The sequence below is a fragment of the Schistocerca serialis genome, chromosome 1 (assembly GCF_023864345.2).
Source record: "Schistocerca serialis cubense isolate TAMUIC-IGC-003099 chromosome 1, iqSchSeri2.2, whole genome shotgun sequence".
In the NCBI taxonomy this organism is placed as follows: Eukaryota; Metazoa; Arthropoda; class Insecta; order Orthoptera; family Acrididae; genus Schistocerca; species Schistocerca serialis.
Window position 1 is genome coordinate 240518703 of NC_064638.1, and position 23718 is coordinate 240542420.

General features: G+C 44.6%; 1 protein-coding gene across 1 annotated transcript in view; it reads right to left on the reverse strand.

Annotated features, from left to right (window-relative positions):
* Window positions 1-20514, reverse strand: part of LOC126463092 (esterase E4-like) — a 36346-nt gene extending 15832 nt beyond the window's left edge. The window contains exon 1 of the mRNA XM_050096129.1: window positions 20443-20514. Within this exon, the coding sequence (XP_049952086.1) occupies window positions 20443-20514 (72 nt within the window). The remainder of the gene's footprint in view (window positions 1-20442) is intronic.
* Between the last annotated feature and the right edge of the window lie 3204 nt (window positions 20515-23718).

The following is a 23718-nucleotide window of genomic DNA, read 5'->3' on the forward strand; positions in this document are numbered from 1 at the left end:
TTTGAAACATGGGCTGTGGGAAAACCGAAACAGAAGAGTATCGAAGTAGTTTAGATGTGGTGCTACAGACGAATGTTGAAAATTAGGCGGACTGATAAGGAATGAGGAGCTTCCATGCATAATCGGAAACACTGATAAGGAGAAGGTACAGGATGATAGGACATTTGTTAAGACATGGGTGAATGACTTCCATGGTACGACAGGGAGCCGTAGAGGGCAAAAACTGTGAAGGAAGACAGAGATTGGAATACAGCCAGGAAATAATTGAGGACGTATGTTGCAAGTGTTACTCTGAGATGAAGAGGTTAGCACAGGAGAAGAATTCGTGACGGGCCGCATCAAACCAGTCAGAAGACTGACGACCAAAAAAAAAAGATATTTGATTAGTTTTATATTCCTGGCTTTTCTACGTCATTTAATGTGGCTCCTGAAATATTTACTGTTGCTGCTTTGTTTTACAGAGTGTGAGTACAACTGACCGATTTTGAAGTTGTTAATTACAGCTGAGGTGTAGGCTGCACCTTTTATGACAGTACTGTAATTTTTCTTTATGCCTCTTCCGGATCCGGCCATTCCACGATCGTGCGTATTTTTACAAAGACTATATAAATTTTTTTTGTAAAACTCCGCAGAAACTTCTGTTTTGCGTCCTTAGAATCAGAACCCCCAATTTTAGTTTGACTCAGGAAGTATATGATTAGGTGTGCTCTTCGCATTACGCAGTCCATGGATCTGTCACTACCCCACTCTTCTCAGGTTCACACATTTTACAGCTACCTCCAGCAGCACACTCGATCGTTGTTATCTTTATGATTCCTTGTTGGCAATTGCCAGAGACAGACGTGATACCCACTTTTTTCACCGATCACTGTGCCATAATTCTATTCTTAAATCATGTGGCGCAACCAGTGAAACCCTATGACCTCCTACCCCTGCTAACCAGTCCGGTGAACACATTTTTCTTAAACGACCCCTCCCTCGAGATTATCGTTCGAGAGGTTTCGACCGTAGCTTGCGTTCCCAAAAACACCACCTTTCCCTATGGATTGGTGATCGAGGCATGCAAAACAACTGCTCCAGAAAGCGTTAATGCGTTACGGTGCTCAGAGGATGACGAATCTTCGACCGGCCCAGGAATTTTATTATTCGGTCTTACGACAGCTTTAGAGGAGGCCAGACGAGTACTGTTATGGATTATGGATGTTCGCCATATTAAAGCGAAGCTTCTTCAATTAAAGAGACAATAAATGGGCCGGCCGGAATGGCCGAGCGGTTCTGGGCGCTACAGGCTGGAACCGTGCGACCGCTACGGTCACAGGTTCGAATCCTGCCTCGGGCATGGATATGTGTGATGTCCTTAGGTTAGTTAGGTTTCAGTCGTTATAAGTTCTAGGAAATTGATAACCACAGCAGTTAAGTCCCATAGTGCTCAGAGCCATTTGAACCATGTGAACAATAAATGGAAAGATTGACGATGCGATCAAAATCCCGCTCATTACTACAGGTTGAACTGACTTTTCTCATCTGGTTATGGCCGCGTCGAAAGTGAGTATGTATCGCGTCCCTCATTCACGAGAGTGCCATTTCCAGAGCGATCTATAATAGACTTAACGACCTTTATGACGTCCGTGCTAGTGATACGATTTTCCCTGATGCATTTTCCTCTCCTGCATTAAATTATGAATTTATAAATTACTTTTGTCGAGATGATATACGCGTATATTTCCTCATTGTTTCTTCACCATCGCAAAAATCACCGGGGTTCTAAGGTATTCCTAAGAAATTGTTTGTACCTTTTTGGCCTCTTATAGGTGATACCATTAAGTCGTCGGTAAATGTGCTGATATGGAATGGTTTGATTCCTGCCCCTTAAACGGTTTTTAATATCGTTCTAATTCCGAAGATAACCGGACGTCCAGACATTCACCAATTCTGCCCTACCACACTCCTTAATTTCGATTACAAAGCTGTCTCGCCAGCGGTTAATAGCCGTTTGTCGATATTGCTGGAGAAAAATCTTGTAGTTAAAATGTGTGCCTGAGTGTGCGATCTTTACTCCTGTAGTCGAATGCCGGGACATCGTCTCAGTGGCTGCAGCTTCTTCTGTTTATGTAGCACTACTTTTCATTGATTTTGATTAGGCATTTGACCGGGTCATCACACTTTCTTGATACAGGTGATCGAAGCGACCGGTCTCAGCCATGCTGCGTGTCAGATATTATCCAGTCCTTTTGCTGGTACTCAGGCGTCGATCGTGATGTAAGGACAACTTAGTGCCCATGTTACAGTCCAACGGGCCTTACGACAGGGAAGCCCCCTCTCATTTTGCTTTATTCCTACAACCTCTCTTTCTCTGTATTGCTACTCAGTATGCGGCCGGAAGATACTGGCTGAAATGTTTTCGGTGCGGGCATACGCGGATGATGTTATTGTATTGCTACGTCACATCGATGACACATTGTCGCTCAAGGACAATTTGATTTCTTTTATTCTCTCTCTGTGCCCGTATTAATGAACGGAAATGCACCCTATTACCAATTAGGATTTTCATCAAGCTGTCATTCAATGAGCAACGGAGATTTCTCGCCACAAATCGTTGAGGATTACCATGGGTCATTGTCCGATGAAAATGGCTGCACTTAGTTGACTGCGCACTTTGCGAAAACGAACGCAGTTCCCTTTAGCTACTTCACAAATTACGAATCTTAGATTCCTACATTTTCACTGAACTGTATTATGTTGCACAAATATTCCCGCTCCCCCCGATGACGACGCGCAAATTTATGAAATTATCTGGTCGTTTCGTTCGTAAAACTTATTGTGATAGGGCTTCCTGACAGCGTACAGTGTTCGGGCTTCCGATATCTAAGCAAGGCTTCAGTATTGTTTATACCGCGTGTCTTCACGTGTTCTCGAGCAACTCATTCTATTGTATCTCGCTTATTTACGTCTCTTCGATCGGCCATTCTGACTTCCCTGAAGATGTTTTCCGGATAAATTCTAAACTGCAGGACGTAAGTGAGTTTTGTGCTGTAATAAGTTTTCCGTGAGCTGATATTTTAACAGTGACACGGCGTATCACCAGATCTTTGATTTCCCCTTGGGGGTGCAATCATCTCTCACCCTGTTGAAATTTCCGCCCCATTGATATCCTGGAAAACAGTGTGGTTTGACGTTGGTCTTCCTGTCCTCCCGATGAAAGTCACGTCATCATGATACACGTCATCAACCGGATACATTACCACGCAGTGTTGTCTTTCTGACGAGAACAGTGACACCAGACTCACCGTTGACTGGCTTTCCTTACCATATCAGCTGAAGCTGGCTCCTCGGTTGAACCTCTGCTCTCCACGAAGTTTTCCATTGTCCCTTGGATGAACACTAATACGATCGTATCGCTCCTCAGACACCACGCCCACTATATGGATGGGTGACAACAATCCTTACTCCAGCGCTATTCACCGACATATGGTGAACACGCACTGACAGAGGCTTCCAAGTTACCGTGCTTTATTTGTGAATGCGTTGCACCTTGTCTTTAATTGTCACAGTATTGGGTAGTTTTTGTTTTTTCACCCCCTTGTTCTGGAGTATTCGCTCATTGCCTTCTTCATAGTGAAAAACTTTTCTCGGAATTTTTTTATTTTGTATATCAAGTTTTATTTAAAAAATAAAAATACCAGACCAGTACCATGTGAGGGGACTGCACAGTGATGGGTGGGGTCAGGTCTCTGGGTTCGACCCCTGCGCACATTGTCTTCTGCCAGACTGAAGATGACTATGACCGTTCTTTCCTCATGGTGCAACCATTTTATGTTATAGAGAAAAAGCGATAAAACGCTTGCGTGGAAATTGAAACGTCAGGTAATCGAATACCACTCGGGGAGTTAGGTTTTCAGTTTTTCTTCTTCATAGCATTGAAAAACCCGTTAAGGGACATTTCAAAGGAGCTGAAGGTTGATGATATGAATTTTTTATTTGTAATTCGTTATCAAACTAATTTCGATAGAGACTTACAAACGAAAAATATCAAAGCACTTAACAAAATTCTAATCCACAACCTCCTGCACGTGATCAATATGGCTTTCCCAATACACTACCCCAGCAAACTATGGGGTAGTATTATGTATAAGGCAATAGCATATCACGCCAAATTCAGATAGTTTCAAAACGGTATCTCATCGCTGGTTACTCCTCCTTGTTAGTCAACAGCCAGAAACAGGGGAAAATAGTGATAATGACTAGGCAATAAGCATATCTGTTTCTCAAGTCATTCATGTAAGAACAAAATAATCAACAAAATGCCACGATCATTATTCACAGTAGCGGCTCAAAGTGTCGTCTATCAACCTGAAAGCACGCGTAGCAACACTATGCGATGGAGTTTCCAAATTTTCAGAAATCACAGGTTTTCATGACTTCATTAAAAGTTAAAATTATCCTCGCAGGAAGTTCTTTGACAGAGCCACGCGGACAATTTTCTCCACATACCACCACAACGAATAACTAAAGAGTAAGGTCTGACGAACGAGCTGGCTAGGGAACTGCACCACCTCGGCCAATTCACCTCTTAGGATACAAAGCATCTGAATGATCCCATAGTGCAAGTTCGTCGGTGCGCTATTATGTTGGTACGATATTACCTGACGGACCGCTGGAGGATCGACTTGTAAATACAACGAAAGGCCGTTTACATGGAACGCTAAATAGGTTCTCCCGTTTAAACAGTAAGGAAGTGGGACGATACCCAACAAACAGTCGCCTACGATACCTGCCCGGATGTTTACGCCAAAATTATGCTAATAACATCACATTCGTGCCATGTGTATTTTCATCGTTCCAAAAGTGGCTGTTTGAAGCGCTGATTGACCCTTCTCTAGTGAAACATGCCTCCTCTGTCAACAACACCAGGGTTTCGAAATTCGGAATTTCGATGCATTGATCCAACTACCACAGGGAATACTGATTCCGAGAACGGTGTTCCTCCTCCCAATCTTGCACTTTCTGTAAGTAGTACTGAAACAGGTTCTCGTCGTGTGGTACGCCTAATACTAGAGCGTGCATCCCTGTAACGACAAACGAACGGATATATTTTACCATGTTTAGTTTTCAACAATAATTTCAGTACACTGGAATAACTTTAACTAATCCCGACGAATTTCCAGTGGCGCTCTGGAAATAATAGCACAATTTGCAAGAACCATATAAATACGTTTTCTTCGAAATCAACAGTCACACTTAACATTGTCGTCCAGTGTCGACTTTGTTTATAACAAAATTTCCCCTCTCCATTAATTGTCTATCAACGGCTACAAGCGTATTCGCACTTAGAATAAAGCAGTTCGGAAATCATGTGTCGTAAACTGTGTGGGTCTTCATTACGTTTGGATCCGCAGAGCCGTACGCTGAACGCAAATCGACGTATATTTTACAAGTCACATAACAGTCGCTGAGTGCACCCACTTTCCAAATGGAAGGTAACCTGATGCATATCGGCGTATTCACCGAAGGAATATAGATGACACCTATCTCCATTGTTGACCCCATCGCTCCTCTTTCCCGGTAGATTCGTAGCTAATGGGACACTTCCGACAACGATGGACTGCATCAATGTGATTTCCGAAGATGGTCGAATGACTAGCGGATAAAAGTCTAATACAGTAATATCATTTGCTCTCGTAGTGTGCATGACAGCGGACGAAACTCTTCAGTCGTTGCCTAGGGTTCGCTCCCTATTATCGTCAGTTGTTTCATTTTTGTATTGATCTCTTGTTAGTTTTGAGGAGACCAAATGAAGAACACGTTTGGCAACACGGCCTCTCGCAGACCGCTTGAATTTGCGCGTGCAACGACCCGACTGGCTAACTTCACTGCAAGATAACTCGGAAACGGCGCAACGTATCGAATTCTTTTCTTAAGAATTATTTCTTAGCACAACCTTCTTTGCACCACCCTTACAAGCTTTTCAAACGTTTCTAGCCAAGCTGTATTTTCTTATTCTATTTTGAAATTATAGCATTCACATTATGTGTAATGCAGTATTTTTCTGAAATTACGAACACTGCCTTGGAAAAGTATGGTTTGTCCAACTGTTAAAAAAATATTCGAAGGTACAATGTGGTCATGTACCTATGAACAAATATTATAATCTAACTTAAATGGAGATCTTCTCAAAATTGTATTTAGAAGTCTATGTGTTACTCTATTAATCTACAACACACGATTAATCATCCAGTGGAATCAAATTAAGAAGACGTGTTATCAAAAACCAGCAACAATTTAAAAATACACTCCTGGAAATGGAAAAAAGAACACATTGACACCGGTGTGTCAGACCCACCATACTTGCTCCGGACACTGCGAGAGGGCTGTACAAGCAATGATCATACGCACGGCACAGCGGACACACCAGGAACCGCGGTGTTGGCCGTCGAATGGCGCTAGCTGCGCAGCATTTGTGCACCGCCGCCGTCAGTGGCAGCCAGTTTGCCGTGGCATACGGAGCTCCATCGCAGTCTTTAACACTGGTAGCATGCCGCGACAGCATGGACGTGAACCGTATGTGCAGTTGACGGACTTTGAGCGAGGGCATATAGTGGGCATGCGGGAGGCCGGGTGGACGTACCGCCGAATTGCTCAACACGTGGGGCGTGAGGTCTCCACAGTACATCGATGTTGTCGCCAGTGGTCGGCGGAAGGTGCACGTGCCCGTCGACCTGGGACCGGACCGCAGCGACGCACGGATGCACGCCAAGACCGTAGGATCCTACGCAGTGCCGTAGGGGACCGCACCGCCACTTCCCAGCAAATTAGGGACACTGTTGCTCCTGGGGTATCGGCGAGGACCATTCGCAACCGTCTCCATGAAGCTGGGCTACGGTCCCGCACACCGTTAGGCCGTCTTCCGCTCACGCCCCAACATCGTGCAGCCCGCCTCCAGTGGTGTCGCGACAGGCGTGAATGGAGGGACGAATGGAGACGTGTCGTCTTCAGCGATGAGAGTCGCTTCTGCCTTGGTGCCAATGATGGTCGTATGCGTGTTTGGCGCCGTGCAGGTGAGCGCCACAATCAGGACTCCATACGACCGAGGCACACAGGGCCAACACCCGGCATCATGGTGTGGGGAGCGATCTCCTACACTGGCCGTACACCACTGGTGATCGTCGAGGGGACACTGAATAGTGCACGGTACATCCAAACCGTCATCGAACCCATCGTTCTACCATTCCTAGACCGGCAAGGGAACTTGCTGTTCCAACAGGACAATGCACGTCCGCATGTATCCCGTGCCACCCAACGTGCTCTAGAAGGTGTAAGTCAACTACGCTGGCCAGCAAGATCTCCGGATCTGTCCCCCATTGAGCATGTTTGGGACTGGATGAAGCGTCGTCTCACGCGGTCTGCACGTCCAGCACGAAGGCTGGTCCAACTGAGGCGCCAGGTGGAAATGGCATGGCAAGCCGTTCCACAGGACTACATCCAGCATCTGTACGATCGTCTCCATGGGAGAATAGCAGCCTGCATTGCTGCGAAAGGTGGATATACACTGTACTAGTGCCGACATTGTGCACGCTCTGTTGCCTGTGTCTATGTGCCTGTGGTTCTGTCAGTGTGATCATGTGACGTATCTGACCCCAGGAATGTGTCAATAAAGTTTCCCCTTCCTGGGACAATGAATTCACGGTGTTCTTATTTCAATATCCAGGAGTGTATTTTAAAATAGAACTATTGCCTACCAACGTAAAAACTCGTTTTTAAAGATAGACAGCACAGTTAACATACGAAAGAAGTTCAGTTCATTTGCAGATGCACAAGGTTGGAACGTAGGACATCCGCAACTGAGAAAGATGATAATTAATTCATAGAGATCCGCTTAAATTGTACTAATATGTATTTAAACCACGATCAGTTTCGAGATTTTAAAATCCCCTCTTCAGGTGTATGTAATTACAGCATTTGGTAACACACAACATGCGGTGGGGCCAGTCAGTGCAGAGGTTCGAATCGTTGCATGTTGGTGGAAACTGTCCGCTGCTAGCCAGCCGCACGTTAGGAACGCCAACCACTACGAAACCTCGACAGTGGTCCGGGTTTAACTAAATATTAGTACAACTGAAGCGAATTTCTCTAAATTAATTACCACGTGTTTCATTGTAAAGAGACCTTCCGTTTCAAGGTACAAAATGATACACGGCTGATGAAGTATAGCTTAAACAACCTCAGGTTATGTAACCTAGATTTAAAAACTTACTGAATTTTACTCATCATAACACCATGAAACTGAAGAATTAACAAATCTTCAAAGTGTTGTTGTTGTTGTTGTTGTTGTGGTCTTCAGTCCTCAGACTGGTTTGATGCAGCTCTCCTTGCTACTCTATCCTGTGCAAGCTTCTTCATCTCCCAGTACCTACTGCAACCTACATCCTTCTGAATCTGCTTAGTGTATTCATCTCTTAGTCTCCCTCTACGATTTTTACCCTCCACGCTGCCCTCCAAGGGACATTTCGAAAGCTTCTGTCCTCTTCTTGTCCAAACTATTTATCGTCCATGTTTCACTTCCATACATGGCTACACTCCATACAAATACTTTCAGAAACGACTTCCTGACACTTAAATCAATACTCGATGTTAACAAATTTCTCTTCTTCAGAAACGCTTTCCTTGCCATTGCCAGTCTACATTTTATATCCTCTCAACTTCAACCATCATCAGTTATTTTGCTCCCCAAGTAGCAAAACTCCTTTATTACTTTAAGTGTCTCATTTCCTAATCTAATTCTCTCAGCATCACCCGACTTAATTCGACTACATTCCATTATCCTCGTTTTGCTTTTGTTGATGTTCATCATATATCCTCCTTTCAAGACACTGTCCATTCCGTTCAACTGCTCTTCCAAGTTCTTTGCTGTCTGTGACAGAATTACAATGTCATCGGCGAACCTCAAAGTTTTTATTTCTTCTCCATGGATTTTAATACCTACTCCGAATTTTTCTTTTGTTTCCTTCACTGCTTGTTCAATATACCCATTGAATAACTTCGGGGAGAGGCTACAACCTTGTCTCACTTCCTTCCCAATCACTGCTTCCCTTTCGTGCCCCTCGACTCTTATAACTGCCATTTGGTTTCTGTACAAATTGTAAATAGCCTCTCGCTCCCTGTATTTTGCCCCTGCCACCTTTACAATTTGAAAGACAGTATTCCAGTCAACATTGTCAAAACCTTTCTCTAAGTCTACGAATGCTAGAAACGTAGGTTTGCTTTTCCTTAATCTTTCTTCTAAGATAAGTCGTAAGGTCAGTATTGCATCACGTGTTCCAACATTTCTACGGAATCCAAATTGATCTTCCCCGAGATCGGCTTCTACCAGTTTTTCCATTCGTCTGTATAGAATTCGCCTTAGTATTTTGCAGCTGTGACTTATTAAACTGATAGTTCGGTAATTTTCTCATCTGTCAACACCTGCTTTCTTTGGGATTGGAATTATTATATTCTTCTGAGGATATTTCGCCTGTTACATTTGTCCTCTAGCCATCCCTGCTTAGCCATTTTGCACTTCCTGTCGATCTCATTTTTGAGACGCTTGTATTTCTGTTTTCCTGCTTCATTTACTGCATTTTTATATTTTCTCCTTTCATCAATTAAATTCAATATTTCTTCTGTTACCCAAGGATTTCTACTACCCCTCGTCTTTTTACCTACATGATCCTCTGCTGCCTTCACTACTTCATCACTCAGAGCTACCCATTCTTCTACTACTGTATTTCTTTCCCCAATTCTTGTCCATTATGATCTCCTTGAAACTCTGTACAACCTCTGGTTTAGTCAGTTTATCCACGCCCCATCTCCTTAATTTCCCACCTTTTTGCAGTTTCTTCAGTTTTAATCTACAGTTCATAACCAATAGGTTGCGGTCAGAGTCCACATCTGCCCCTGGAAACGGGCCGGCCAGTGTGGCCACGCGGTTAAAGGCGCTTCAGTCTGGAACCGCGCGACCGCTACGGTCGCAGGTTCGAATCCTGCCTCGGGCATGGATGTTTGTGATGTCCTTAGGTTAGTTAGGTTTAACTAGTTCTAAGTTCTAGGGGACTGATGACCTCAGATGTTAAGTCCCATAGTGCTCAGAGCCATTTGAACCATTTTGCCCCTGGAAATGTCTTACAATTTAAAACCTGGTTCCTAAATCTCTGTCTTACCATTATATAATCTATCTGATACCTTCTAGTACCTCCAGGATTCTTTCATGTATACAAACTTCTTTTATGATTCTTGAACCAAGTGTTACCTATGATTAAGTTGTGCTCTGTGCAAAATTCTACCAGACGGCTTTCTCTTTCATTTCTTAGCCCCAATCCATATTCACATACTATTTTTCCTTCTCTACCTTTTCCTACTCTCGAATTCCAATCACCCATGACTACTAAATTTTCGTCTCTCTGAATAATTTCGTTTACCTCATCATACATTTCATCAATTTCATCATCATCTGCAGAGCTAGTTGGCATGTAAACTTGTACTACTATAGTAGACATGAGCTCCGTGTCTATCTTGGCCACAATAATGCATTCACTATGCTGTTTGTAGTAGCTTACCCGCATTCCTATTTTTTTATTCATTATTAAACCTACTCCTGCACTACCCCTATTTGATTTTGTATTTGTAACCCTGTATTCACCTGACCAAAAGTCTTGTTCCTCCTGCCACCGAACTTCACTAATTCCCACTATATCTAACTTTAACCTATCCATTTCCTTTTTTAAATTTTCTAACCTACCTGCCCGATTAAGGGATCTGATATTCCACGCTCCGATCCGCAGAACGCCACTTTTCTTTCTCCTGTATCGCACAGCACTTAAATATACAGCACTCGCAATATTTACTAACGCTGCACAAAACACAGTCTTATGTCGCACATCAACAAAAATAGTAGAAATTGCAGGGAACTGCTTATGCCAGATATCTGCTACTTAGTGACATGGGTCACTTAGGAAATGTGCAGACGGTGTACTCACCACGCAGGCCGTGAGGCTGGCCAGCAACAAAGCCAGAAGTCCCATGTCCTCTAAAGATAGGTGAATGCAGCTCACTAGGTGCCGCTCCTCTTTACAAATAAATACCTCTCATTATCTCAGAGGGGTACTTCAGTCTATTTGCAGTGGTGATGGCTCACCGATAACTGAAGAAGAAGAAATTACAAGGATAAACTGACAAGTGTCAGATACGAAAGGGGAATACCTATAATGTCTGGCTCTTCCGACAACCCACTCAGCTGATTATCGTACCTGCATTACGATAAAACGTGAGATGAGTTTCGAATGGGCACACTTTTACACCTCTTGACAATTAACGATATGCTGTGTTCAAGCGTGTCCGTGAGAACTCTCGCCCTGTAGAATAAACGGCATAAAGTGGAGTACTAAATAGGATCCAGAAATGAATAGTCCCTCTCTTCGATCTTACTAACAGACTGTTTGCTGTCAACTGCTGACTTGGTTTAAGGAAGTACCTCATTGGTATACCAGAAACAGATGTGACTCTTCTAAACGATTAACAGCAGATCATTGATTTAAATATAACTTTTTCATTTCTGCTTCTTTGTGACGCCATGTTAACTGTCGTAGTAACATTTCATTTGTCTTAATTTTTTTTCATACCAGTGTATTGACTATTGGAATATTTTTAGAGTGATTTGGATTATTTTTATTCGTCAGTCGTAACACTAAAAGGTTTGAAATGGCCAATCTATCGGTTAAAAACCAAAATACGAAATGATCTATTTATACGGAGGTGTAAAATGTGCGCATTTGATAATGGTCTCACGTTTTATCGTAATGGAGGTACGCTGACCAGTGCAGTGGGTTTTCGAAAGAGTCAGAAATTATAGGTATTCCCCTATCCTATCTACCACTTGTCGGTATATCCAGTGTTGCTACTACTACTACTACTACTGCTACTACTACTACTTCTCCTACTTCAGTTCCTATTCTGCATTAGAAACTATATTCGTCAAGGTTTCTAACGCGTATCTCAAAATTAACCGTTTACAGAACATTTACACTGAAGTTCCAAAGAAACTGGCATAGCCACGCATATTAAATCACAGAGACATGTAAACAGGCAGAGTACGGCACTGTAATAGTCAACGCCAAGTGTTTATTGTAGTTGTTAGTTCGCTTCCTGCCGCTACAATGGCAGGTTATCAAGATTTAAGTGAATTTGAGCGTGGTGTTTTAGTCGACCCACGACCAATGGGACACAGCATCTCCAAGATAGCGATGCAGTGACGATCTTCCCGTTCGACCATTTCACGAGTGCACCGTGAATATCAGGAAACCGGTAAAACATCAGATCTCCGACATCGCTGCGCCCGGAAAAAAGATGCCGCAAGAACAGGACCAACCATGACTGAAGAGAATCTTTCAACGTGACAGAAGAGCAACCCTTCCGAAAATTTCTGCAGATTTCAGTGCTGGGCCAGTAACAAGTGTCAGTGTGCAAACCATTCAACGAAACATCATCAAGGGCTTTCGGAGCTGAAGGCCCACACATGTATCCTAGATGATTGCACGACACAAAGCTTTCGCTTGGCATGTGCCCATCAGTACCGACATTGGCCTGTTGATGACTGGAAACATGTTGCCTGGTCGGACAAGTGTCGTTTCAAATTGTATTGAGCGGATGGACGTGTACGAGCATGTAGACAAACTCATGATTCCATGGACCCCGCATGTCAGCAGACGACTCTTCAAGCTGGTGGAGGTTCTATAATAGTGTGGGACCCTGATACATACAGATACGACTCAGACAGGTGACACGTACTTAAGCAACCTGTCTGATCATCTGTATCCATTCATATTCATTGTGCATTCCGACGGACTGGAGCAATTCCAAAAGGATAATGCGACACCCCATACGTTCAGAACTTCTACGGACTGTCTCCAACAACAGTCTTCTGAGTTTAGACACTTCCGCTGGGTACCAAATTCACCAGACCTGAACATTATTGAGCATTTCAGGGGTGCCTTGTAACGTGGTGTTCAGAAGAGGCCTCCACCCCCCTCGTACTCTTACGGATTTAAGGACAGCCCTCCAGGATTCATGGCGTCAGTTCCCTCCAGCACTAGTTCAGACATCCGTCGAGTGCATGCCACGTCGTGTTGCAGCACTCGTGCGTTCTCGCGGGGGCCCTACAAGATATTAGGCAAGTGTAACAGTTTCTTTAGCTCTTCAGTGTATAAGACCAGTGCTTTCATATGCCCCAGAAACTTGGCCATTATCAAAAGATACTAGAATGCCTTTAACAGCAAGGGACTCCGACAATCATTGACCCAACCTGTGAATGAGAAATATGGAGGAGATGTATAATAATTAACAGTCCACTATACATACCAGAGCTCAAAACGTAAGGGGGGAAAGTAACTTTTCTCATGAAGTTTAACTGCCAATTAAGACAGCTCGACGAAGCTTGGGCCTTACATACACTACTCGACATTAAAAATGCCACACCACCACGAAGATTCCGTGCTACAAACGCGAAATTTAACCGGCAGGAAAAAGCTGCTGTGGTATGCAAATGATTAGCTTTTCAGAGCATTCACACAATATTGGCGCGCCGGCCGGAGTAGCCGTGCGGCTCTAGGCGCTTCAGTCTGGAACCGAGCGACCGATACGGTCGCAGGTTCGAATCCTGCCTCAGGCATGAATGTGTGTTGATGTTCTTAGGTTAGTTAGGTTTAATTAGTTCTAAGTTCTAGGCCACTGATGACCTCAGAAGTTAAGTCGCTTAGTGCTCAGAGCCATTTGAACCATTTGAACCAAGGTTGGCGCCCGTGGCGACACCTACAACGTGCTGACATGAGGAAAGTTTGCAATCGATTTCTCATACACAAACAGCAATTGACCGGCGTTGCCTGGTGAAACGTTGTTGTGATGCCTCGTGTAAGGAGGAGAAATGCGTACCATCACGTTTCCGACTTTGATAAAGGTCAGATTGTAGCCTATCGCGATTGTGGTTTATCGTATCGCGACATTGCTGCTCGCGTTGGTCGAGATCCAATGACTGTTAGCAGAATATGGAATCCGTGGGTTCAGGAGGATAATACGGAACGCCATGCTGGATCCCAACGGCCTCGTATCACTTGCAGTCGAGATGACAGGAATCTTATCCGCATGGCTGTAGCGGATCGTGCAGCCACGTCTTGATCCCTGAGTCAACAGATGGGGACGTTTTCAAGACAACAACCATCTGCACGAACAGTTCCACGAGGTTTGCAGCAGCATGGACTATCAGTTCGGAGACCATGGCTGCGGTTACCCTTGACGCTGCATCACAGACAGGAGCGCCTGCGATGGTGTACTCAATGACGAACCTGGGTGCAAGAATGGCAAAACGTCATTTTTTCGAATGAACCCAGGTTCTGTTTACTGCATCATGATGGTCGCATCCGTGTTTGGCAACATCGCGGTGAACGCACATTGGAAGCGTGTATTCGTCATCGCCATACTGGCTTATCACCCGGCGTGATGGTATGGAGTGCCATTGGTTACTCGTCTCGGTCACATCTTCTTCACATTGACGGCACTTTGATCAGTGGACGTTACATTTCAGATGTGTTACGACCCGCGGCCCTACGCTTCATTCGATCCTTGCGAAACCCTACATTTCAGCAGGATAATGCACGACCGCCTGTTGCAGGTCCTGTACGGGCCTTTCTGGATACAGAAAATGTTCGACTGCTCCCCTGGCCAGCACATTCTCCAGATCTCTCACCAATTGAAAACGTGTGGTCAGTGCTGGCAGAGCAACCGGCTCGTCACAATACGCCAGTCACTATTCTTGATGAACTGTGGTATCGTGTTGAAGCTGCATGGGCAGGTGTACCTGCACAAGCCATCCAAGCTCTGTTTGACTCAATGCCCAGGCGTATAAAGGCCGTTATTACGGCCAGAGGTGGTTGTTCTGGGTACTGATTTCTCAGGATCTATGCACCCAAATTGCGTGCGAATGTAATCACATGTCAGTTCTAGTATAATATATTTGTCCAATGAATACCCGTTTATCATCTGCATTTCTTCTTGGTGTAGCAATGCTAATGGCCAGTATTGTAGAAAGAACTGTCATATAAAATATCTCAAAGAAATATTTATTGGGACAAGGAGAAGTAACACTTTTATTGAAAGACAGTAAGTACTCTGAAGTCTCGCCTTATAATCATGGCCATAAGAATCTAAAGGTACTCGATGCCTTCAAGAGAAATGTACTGCGAAGATTCATTATAACTACACTCCTGGAAATGGAAAAAAGAACACATTGACACTGGTGTGTCAGACCCACCATACTTGCTCCGGACACTGCGAGAGGGCTGTACAAGCAATGATCACACGCACGGCACAGCGGACACACCAGGAACCGCGGTGTTGGCCGTCGAATGGCGCTAGCTGCGCAGCATTTGTGCACCGCCGCCATCAGTGTCAGCCAGTTTGCCATGGCATACGGAACTCCATCGCAGTCTTTAACACTGGTAGCATGCCGCGACAGCGTGGACGTGAACCGTATGTGCAGTTGACGGACTTTGAGCGAGGGCGTATAGTGGGCATGCGGGAGGCCGGGTGGACGTACCGCCGAATTGCTCAACACGTGGGGTGTGAGGTCTCCACAGTACATCGATGTTGTCGCCAGTGGTCGGCGGAAGGTGCACGTGCCCGTCGACCTGGGACCGGACCGCAGCGACGCACGGATGCACGCCAAGACCATAGGATCCTACGCAGTGCCGTAGGGGACCACACTGCCACTTCCCAGCAAATTAGGGACACTGTTGCTCCTGGGGTATCGGCGAGGACCATTCGCAACCGTCTCCATGAAGCTGGGCTACGGTCCCGCACACCGTTAGGCCGTCTTCCGCTCACGCCCCAACATCGTGCAGCCCGCCTCCAGTGGTGTCGCGACAGGCGTGAATGGAGGGACGAATGGAGATGTGTCGTCTTCAGCGATGAGAGTCGCTTCTGCCTTGGTGCCAATGATGGTCGTATGCGTGTTTGGCGCCGTGCAGGTGAGCGCCACAATCAGGACTGCATACGACCGAGGCACACAGGGCCAACACCCGGCATCATGGTGTGGGGAGCGATCTCCTACACTAGCCGTACACCACTGGTGATCGTCGAGGGGACACTGAATAGTGCACGGTGCATCCAAACCGTCATCGAACCCATCGTTCTACCATTCCTAGACCGGCAAGGGAACTTGCTGTTCCAACAGGACAATGCACGTCCGCATGTATCCCGTGCCACCCAACGTGCTCTAGAAGGTGTAAGTCAACTACGCTGGCCAGCAAGATCTCCGGATCTGTCCCCCATTGAGCATGTTTGGGACTGGATGAAGCGTCGTCTCACGCGGTCTGCACGTCCAGCACGAAGGCTGGTCCAACTGAGGCGCCAGGTGGAAATGGCATGGCAAGCCGTTCCACAGGACTACATCCAGCATCTGTACGATCGTCTCCATGGGAGAATAGCAGCCTGCATTGCTGCGAAAGGTGGATATACACTGTACTAGTGCCGACATTGTGCATGCTCTGTTGCCTGTGTCTATGTGCCTGTGGTTCTGTCAGTGTGATCATGTGATGTATCTGACCCCAGGAATGTGTCAATAAAGTTTCCCCTTCCTGGGACAATGAATTCACGGTGTTCTTATTTCAATTTCCAGGAGTGTATTTGTGAAGGACGAAGATGGAGTAGGAGGATGTTAAAAAAATAAGCGGTGCAAGATACACAGGGAGTGAACAAAAATATGGAAACATCAAAAACACAACACAATACAATGCCTAATGCGGTGTAGGAAAACCGTTTACTTTCATAAGAGCTTCCATTTCTGTCGGAATGGATAAATATGGACCCTATATGGTTTTCAAGGGAAACGTTTACCGTTATTCCTGCAAAGTAGTGGAATGTTCATGTAACTACGACGGAACTGGATAGCGATCACCCACCCTTCCCTCCAAAGTTAACCACAGATGATATACGTTGACTGTGGTGACCAGGGGATATGCGACAATTCAGGCTCGTGCCCACAAAACTGGCTCCCGACATTGCGAACTATGAGAACAGTGTCCCTGTCATCCTGGAACACAGCTTCACAATTTGGGAACAAGTATTGTGCCATGCACTGGGCCTCGTCAGCCGAAACGGGCACATAAACCTTGGCAGTAACGTGACCTCGAAGATTTACCATGAAGCCCATGGAGTTCCACAATATGGCTGCCCAGACCATTACCGAACCCCCGCAATATTTTACTCTTGGGATGCAAACTCGGCCAGAAGTTGGGAATAGCGTGAAACAAGTTTCATCCGACCGAATGACTTTCCTCCAATGCTCAAAATTTAAGTTTTTGGATTCGGCACCACGTTTACCAGTTACGGGAATTTGCATATCTGGAATTGTAATTCGCCCTGATATTCCTGCTAACGAAGCTCCCTTCAAGTTCTGGTACTGACTGGGGTCGCGAGGCGAGTGCGACCTCCAATTCTGCAGTGACTTGTGCGGCTGTTGTCCTCATATTTTTCATCACAATCCTCTTTACTGACCGACTGTCATGGCCACTCAGCACACACAGTCGTCCGCGTTGTGACTTACCGGATGATGTTTTTCCGCTATGCCGGATTACGGTATATTATCTGACAAATTTATGAATCTTACACGTATCGTGTATTACGTATTTTGTAATAACGCCCAAATGGCTGTGCATTCCACAAAAGTTCTTAGCAGCATTTTCTTCGTTTATCCTTATCTCTAATGCAGATTCCTCCGTAATTAAAGCAAAATTTCCAAAGTTCCCCACTCATTGACAGGTTTCTTCTAAGGAAGTATCCGAAAATTTACGATCGTGACTGAGTTAATGTATATTCTATGCATTTGTCATCAGTTTCCACTGTTTTTTAAGTTCGTTACCAGGATATGTAATGAATGCAACATCAGCGATCCAACGTTTCAAGTAGCCTCACCGAATTAATGAATTCTATTTCAGGTTTTTATCTCGTGATAACACAAAATTATCTTTGTTGTCAATAGCTTCAGCTCTTAAAGAAGTACTTGGCGTCTACATGTAAAACACCCAGAAGTTAAAAGGAAATGAGCATCCTTAATTTAAGTTTTTATTCTTAAAAAAAAAATTACCTCAAGTAGAACGGAGTGTTGTGCCTGGAAGACAATGTACATAGGAACACAAGATGTTTGCTTGTTGGCGTTTCAGTCTAGCGATTGATTTTAGAATTACGTGAAGCAGTCTCTCGCATTTCCTGCTTCTTTGGGAGACATGAGGTTGTGTTTTACCGTGTGTTTGTAAATCTTAAGAGTTCTACTTATTTAAATATCGTATAATATATTAAAGGAATTTAAATTAAATGAAACAACAAGTTTAGTGTTACCAGTCACCGTTTTATTGATTTCCACGACGCATTTCAAAGGTTTAAACCTCCATCATCGGGTGGATTTACATTAGTTAGTATGACATTTGTGTGTGTGTTGTGTTACGATTTTGGAGGAATTTGTGGCACTGCCTAGTGGAGGAACAAGACACTATTTCAGAACATGGTTTAGAATTACTTTTGACAAAAAATTAAACTGATATCTAACGATAAACATAAAATAAGTAAAATAGAGTACCTGCAGTGGTCACAGGTTCCTTTCGCTGTCGTAACACATCACATGTATACTGTCACATTTGTAAACAAATATGGCGTCTGGAATCTGCTGGGTGCTTTAAACAATTATTCTGTAACAATGTTGCTCCGATGTATATTCTTTGCACTATGCGATTATGTGTTCTCTTCTGTTATACGAACCTTGCACCCAGCCGATTCCAGACGCCATTATAACTGTTTCTACAGGATTCCCTCCCTGTAGACTGACGTTCTCATGCCCTTCTTAACTTAATTCGCCTCCCACGAATGCATACACGTTTTGCTCCATAATCTATTACAGAATTCTATCTTGTTAAGAAATGTCTCCCTAGCAGACCTCCAAACGGCAAACTACCTCTGTCCCTATAACATGAACTGTATGTTTTACAAGCAGATTCTTTGCAATCTGCAATTCCAACTCTATTGAACCTTCAGTCTTTGCTATTATTAGCGATCCCCCTTATCCTAATACCGTCTCTTGGGTTACATTTCCCAATGTTCCATAAACTTCCCTTTTTTACTAAATTAATTTGTGCCCCACTATCTATTAAAAAATTCATTAAATGTCTTTTTCCTTTGGTGAACCCTAACTCTATAAAATCGTTTCTATTTGTGCAGTCTGCTGTAAACACCGTACACCGTACTGGATGTGGCGCAATGCGACTGCCTCATTGCGCCTGCTCCTATTTTACCGACCACCTCTTTTTTTTTCTTTTCTTTTAGTTTCGTCAACCATGGGCATTCGTTACACTGTCTTGCGTAATGACCTCTCTGGTTGCATTTAAAACATATTACATCACTTGAATCTCTACACGGTGCTTTGTGCTCTGACAAATTACACTGAGTACACTTAACCGGTGTTGAACACTCTATTACTCTAAATGCCGCTTAAGTTCTCAATTTATCTCCGCTAGCCTGTCCGCCCTTTCCTGTTCCAAGTTCGCTAGCCTGTCTGTATTTTCTTTCTCTTCCGGACGCTTTCTATCCGCGTCTTTTTCTAAAAATCGTACACGTCTGTGTGCACGACAGTCTTTCGCCATTTGCCCTGGCTTTCCACAATTATAACATGATGGACTTTTAACCTTGTCCATCCTTGGTGTTCTAACCGTATTTCTCTTGATCGGCTTCTCTTTAGCCGATGCTATCGCGCTTTCCTCCGTAGCAGCAATGTCAACAGATTCAGAGAGTGTCACGGACTCTCCTATAGCACTCACTATTATTTGGACTCTGTCGTCATAGAGTCCCTGTATGAACACTGCTCTTCCTAATTTAAACACTAGCGCAACACTCCCAGCCAATTCAGCTTCTGTTATCACACCTCGGATGGCTTCTCTAAAAAGATGTTGTAATACGTCAATACGTGAACCCTAATGAGCAGTGCTTTCACCTCTTTCCTGACGACTTGCAAACAGTTTACACGCATAGTAATCCAACGTGCGTTTACAAGCGTAATTTTCAACAAGTATAGCACATACATCGGACCAAGTGGTTGTCAAGTCTAATAACTTACTTCTAGCTGCACGCACTACGTGCGCCTTGACAAACTTCAGTAACACACCGTGCTGTTCAGGGGTCACTAACTCAAACGCACTATCACAGATGTCTAGAAACTCGGTCAGCTGAAATTTATTACCATCAAAAGGCTGAGGCAGCAACTTTAAAGCATCCCTCAAGCTAATGTGTTGCCTGATTGGTAATGATTGCGTAACATTATTATTGGTTGATTCTGCCTGCCCTGACTGCGGCATTTCGTACCAACAATATTTGTTTTACCTTATTAAGTGTCTTTGTGGTCTGCGCTGATTCGTGCACCACTTCTTGTTGCTCGCGTCGGCTCGCAGCCATGCTTTCTTTGCTAGGCAGCCACGCGCCTCGTTATCTGCTTCCAGCAGCTGACGGGCCTCTGCAACCCTCCCGAAGACCGATAGCACCCCCCCCCCCCCACCCTCACTGGAGCGGCGTACTGTTTACGTCTCGCCGTCGTCCGCTTCCCGCATGTCTAACCCACGCCCTGACAGACCTTCACAGCCCGTCGAAGTCGTCTTCTTCTTTCTTCCTTCTCCGCCACAGTACGCCTGGAAAGGCATGCTGTGTTACGCCTATTCGTCAAATCCGTGGCCTGGCTAACCTCGGTACTGTGTGGAAGAACAATAAGGCTAAGGCTTCCACAAAAAGCCAACACCTGATTTGTGCCAACCCCACACCTGGCACAAAAAAAAAAAAATGTGAATCGTCATTTGTCGCGTCTGTAGTTTCCTGCGAGGGAATCAGGATGGAAGCTAGACGCTAAATTCAGTAATGAGATGGCTCGTCCAGCTTGAAGTCCTGGTGCTGGAAAACAAGACGGAAATTCTTTCCAGATAAGGGAACTCGGTGGGATAAGGGACGTATACTACTGATGAAATAACTGAGATGAAACACGAGGTAGGATAAGACTACTGTCGAACCCTAAGAGGCACCAACACATTGAATGTAAGTTGGCCAGTCCTGCATGTACCAAGTGCAGCTAAGTGCCACAAGAAACTAAGTCCCGTCCAAAGGGCAGAGTAACTCAGGTCCAGCGTCTGAGGCAACTGTCGAAGGAATTCCTAGCATTATATATGACGGTAGTATCTGTTCTTGAAAGAACAGTTACCGTAGATGACCATGCAGATTTGCTAGAAGTGAAATGATAATTAAATGTACACCCTAGCTGTAAACAGGCGTTAATGTACTTCATTTGAGACATGTTGAAAATGTGTGCCCCCACCGGGACTCGAACCAGGGATCTCCTGCTTACATGGCCACCGAGGACACAGAGGACAGTGCGCCTGCAGGGACTTATCCATTGCACGCCCCCGTGAGACCCACATTCCCAACATGTGCACACCACTACATTCCTAGTGCGTCTTATAGATGTTTGCCCATCTCACGGGGAGCGCGCAAGGCATAAATCCCTGCAGGCGTACTATCCTCTGTGTCTTCGGTGGCTCAGATGGATAGAGCGTCTGCCATGTAAGCAGGAGATCCCGGATTCGAGTTCCGGTGGGGGCACACATTTTCAACATGTCTCAAATGAAGTACATCAACGCCTGTTTGCATCTAGGGTGTACATTTAGTTATCATTTCGAATCCGTAGCAGCACCAGCGGCCCTACTTACATAGGCTCGTCTGATGGAATCCCCCACGATCAGGCCCGAACATTTTATCGTTGCTGGTCATGTAGCTCCAGCGTCCCTTGCCACAAAAACGCAACATCTCCTGCTGCCCAGCGCCATGACTGACATTAGGTTGCTTTCCTACATGTTCATTTTATGCATTCTTATGCACTTCTACTCACATCCGCGACCCATTCGCGACACAGCTTCGTCTGTGCGAGTGCTACGACAGTTGCGTTGTCGTGGGTTGAAACTTCCCGTTTCCTGATGCACCGCAACAAGACGAGAAAACATCCGTCTGGAAGGTGTGTTCTTGTCAGGATATCATTCTCTGTACAGTTCCGCTGCCTGCGTAGCATTTCGCCTACCTTCAACAACAACAATAAAAGAAACGTTATGTTGATGCAGTTCGTAGGAAGGACAGCCTTTACTGTATACCTACTCTACACAACAGTATTTAAAAGGACTAAACTGCTGTACTAAATGTGCCCTTACATAAGAAAACAGTGTTCCAATTACTGTTCTGTATTCCCCATAGATGAGTAGCATTTCTACCTTCTCTTCGTTGGTGTACAGTCTAGTCACACAACTCTTCAACTGACGATGGTTGACGGAATGAAGGGTGTGCATTCTACTTATGTTTACATGTGTCTTCTGTCAGCGTCAGCACGTGGATGTGTTACGTTACCCAAAGTACCTGCACTAAGCGCTAGGAGCGTCAACGTAAATAATATGTTATGTAATTAATAACTTTGTACTTAAGTGAATGGTACACATTGATACATTTTTGTATATGTCTTTAGAGAGGAAACGAATTACCGAATAAAATATACGGGGTTCCACTTTAAAAAGTCATACCGCTGTTCATATCCTTGTAAAAAAACAAAGTTACAACGAAAGAAATCATGCTGATTGACGGCCCCCTGACGGCTAAAGAACATTTGCTTGAAACGTTTTGTAATTTGCATCTGGACAAACAGTTATTTAGGGTGGCCAAGATAAATGGGGACCCTGTATACTACTGAAATTTTTGGGATATAGATTTAAAATAATTCTGGAATCTGTTGTAAGACTTCACTGAAAACAATAAAAACTTTTTCAGAATTTTAAAATATATGTAAACTGAATAGAGTACAATATGTTCAAGAGGTGGGCATAAAGTACCCCTGCGCTAGTTGGTACTGCGAGAGGTGAGGAATCAATACACTCCTTGCGATAAGAACTACAACACTGCGAAGGATATTAACGATACATGTTGACTATACAACTTAGATATTAACGATATTTTACTTATTGTGCATGTACAGTACTTTAGGAACAATACATTATTAAATCTGTAATTGATTTAGGGGCGTACATGATGGAAAATTTAGTACACCCAGCTGCCATATCTAGCAGTAAAAATGGATCTAACTAGGCTGGGCATTAAGTCGAATTTAGCTTGGATAGGAAATACAGGTACGTCATACCAAGCTGCTTCACCCCTATGCCATAGTTTGTCATATTGTATGGTGAGAAGTGGAGTGTCAGTCTTTCGTCAGTCTATGACTATGATCAGTAGGTGAGACATCTGGAGAATGTGCTGGCAGGACCAACGGTCGAACACGCTGTGTATCGTGGTAGGTCAGCATCAGGGGCAGCATGTGATCTTGAGTAACGGTGTTAAGAGATAACGTCCCAGGGTCTTCGAAGACAATCAACAATGACTGACTTTAACACTGTTGTCCAGGCCTGTGAACCAGAAGTGTGCCCAGTGGCATCCCATACCATCGTGTCTGGTGCTGGGCGTGTATGCCGATGACGAGTGCGACGTGGCAAAGTTGTTGGAGCCCAACACGCAGATACATCATCCTGACGCTGTACATAGCAAGTTGACTGAGAAGACGTCGCGCTGCCTCCCCTGTGTCAAGTG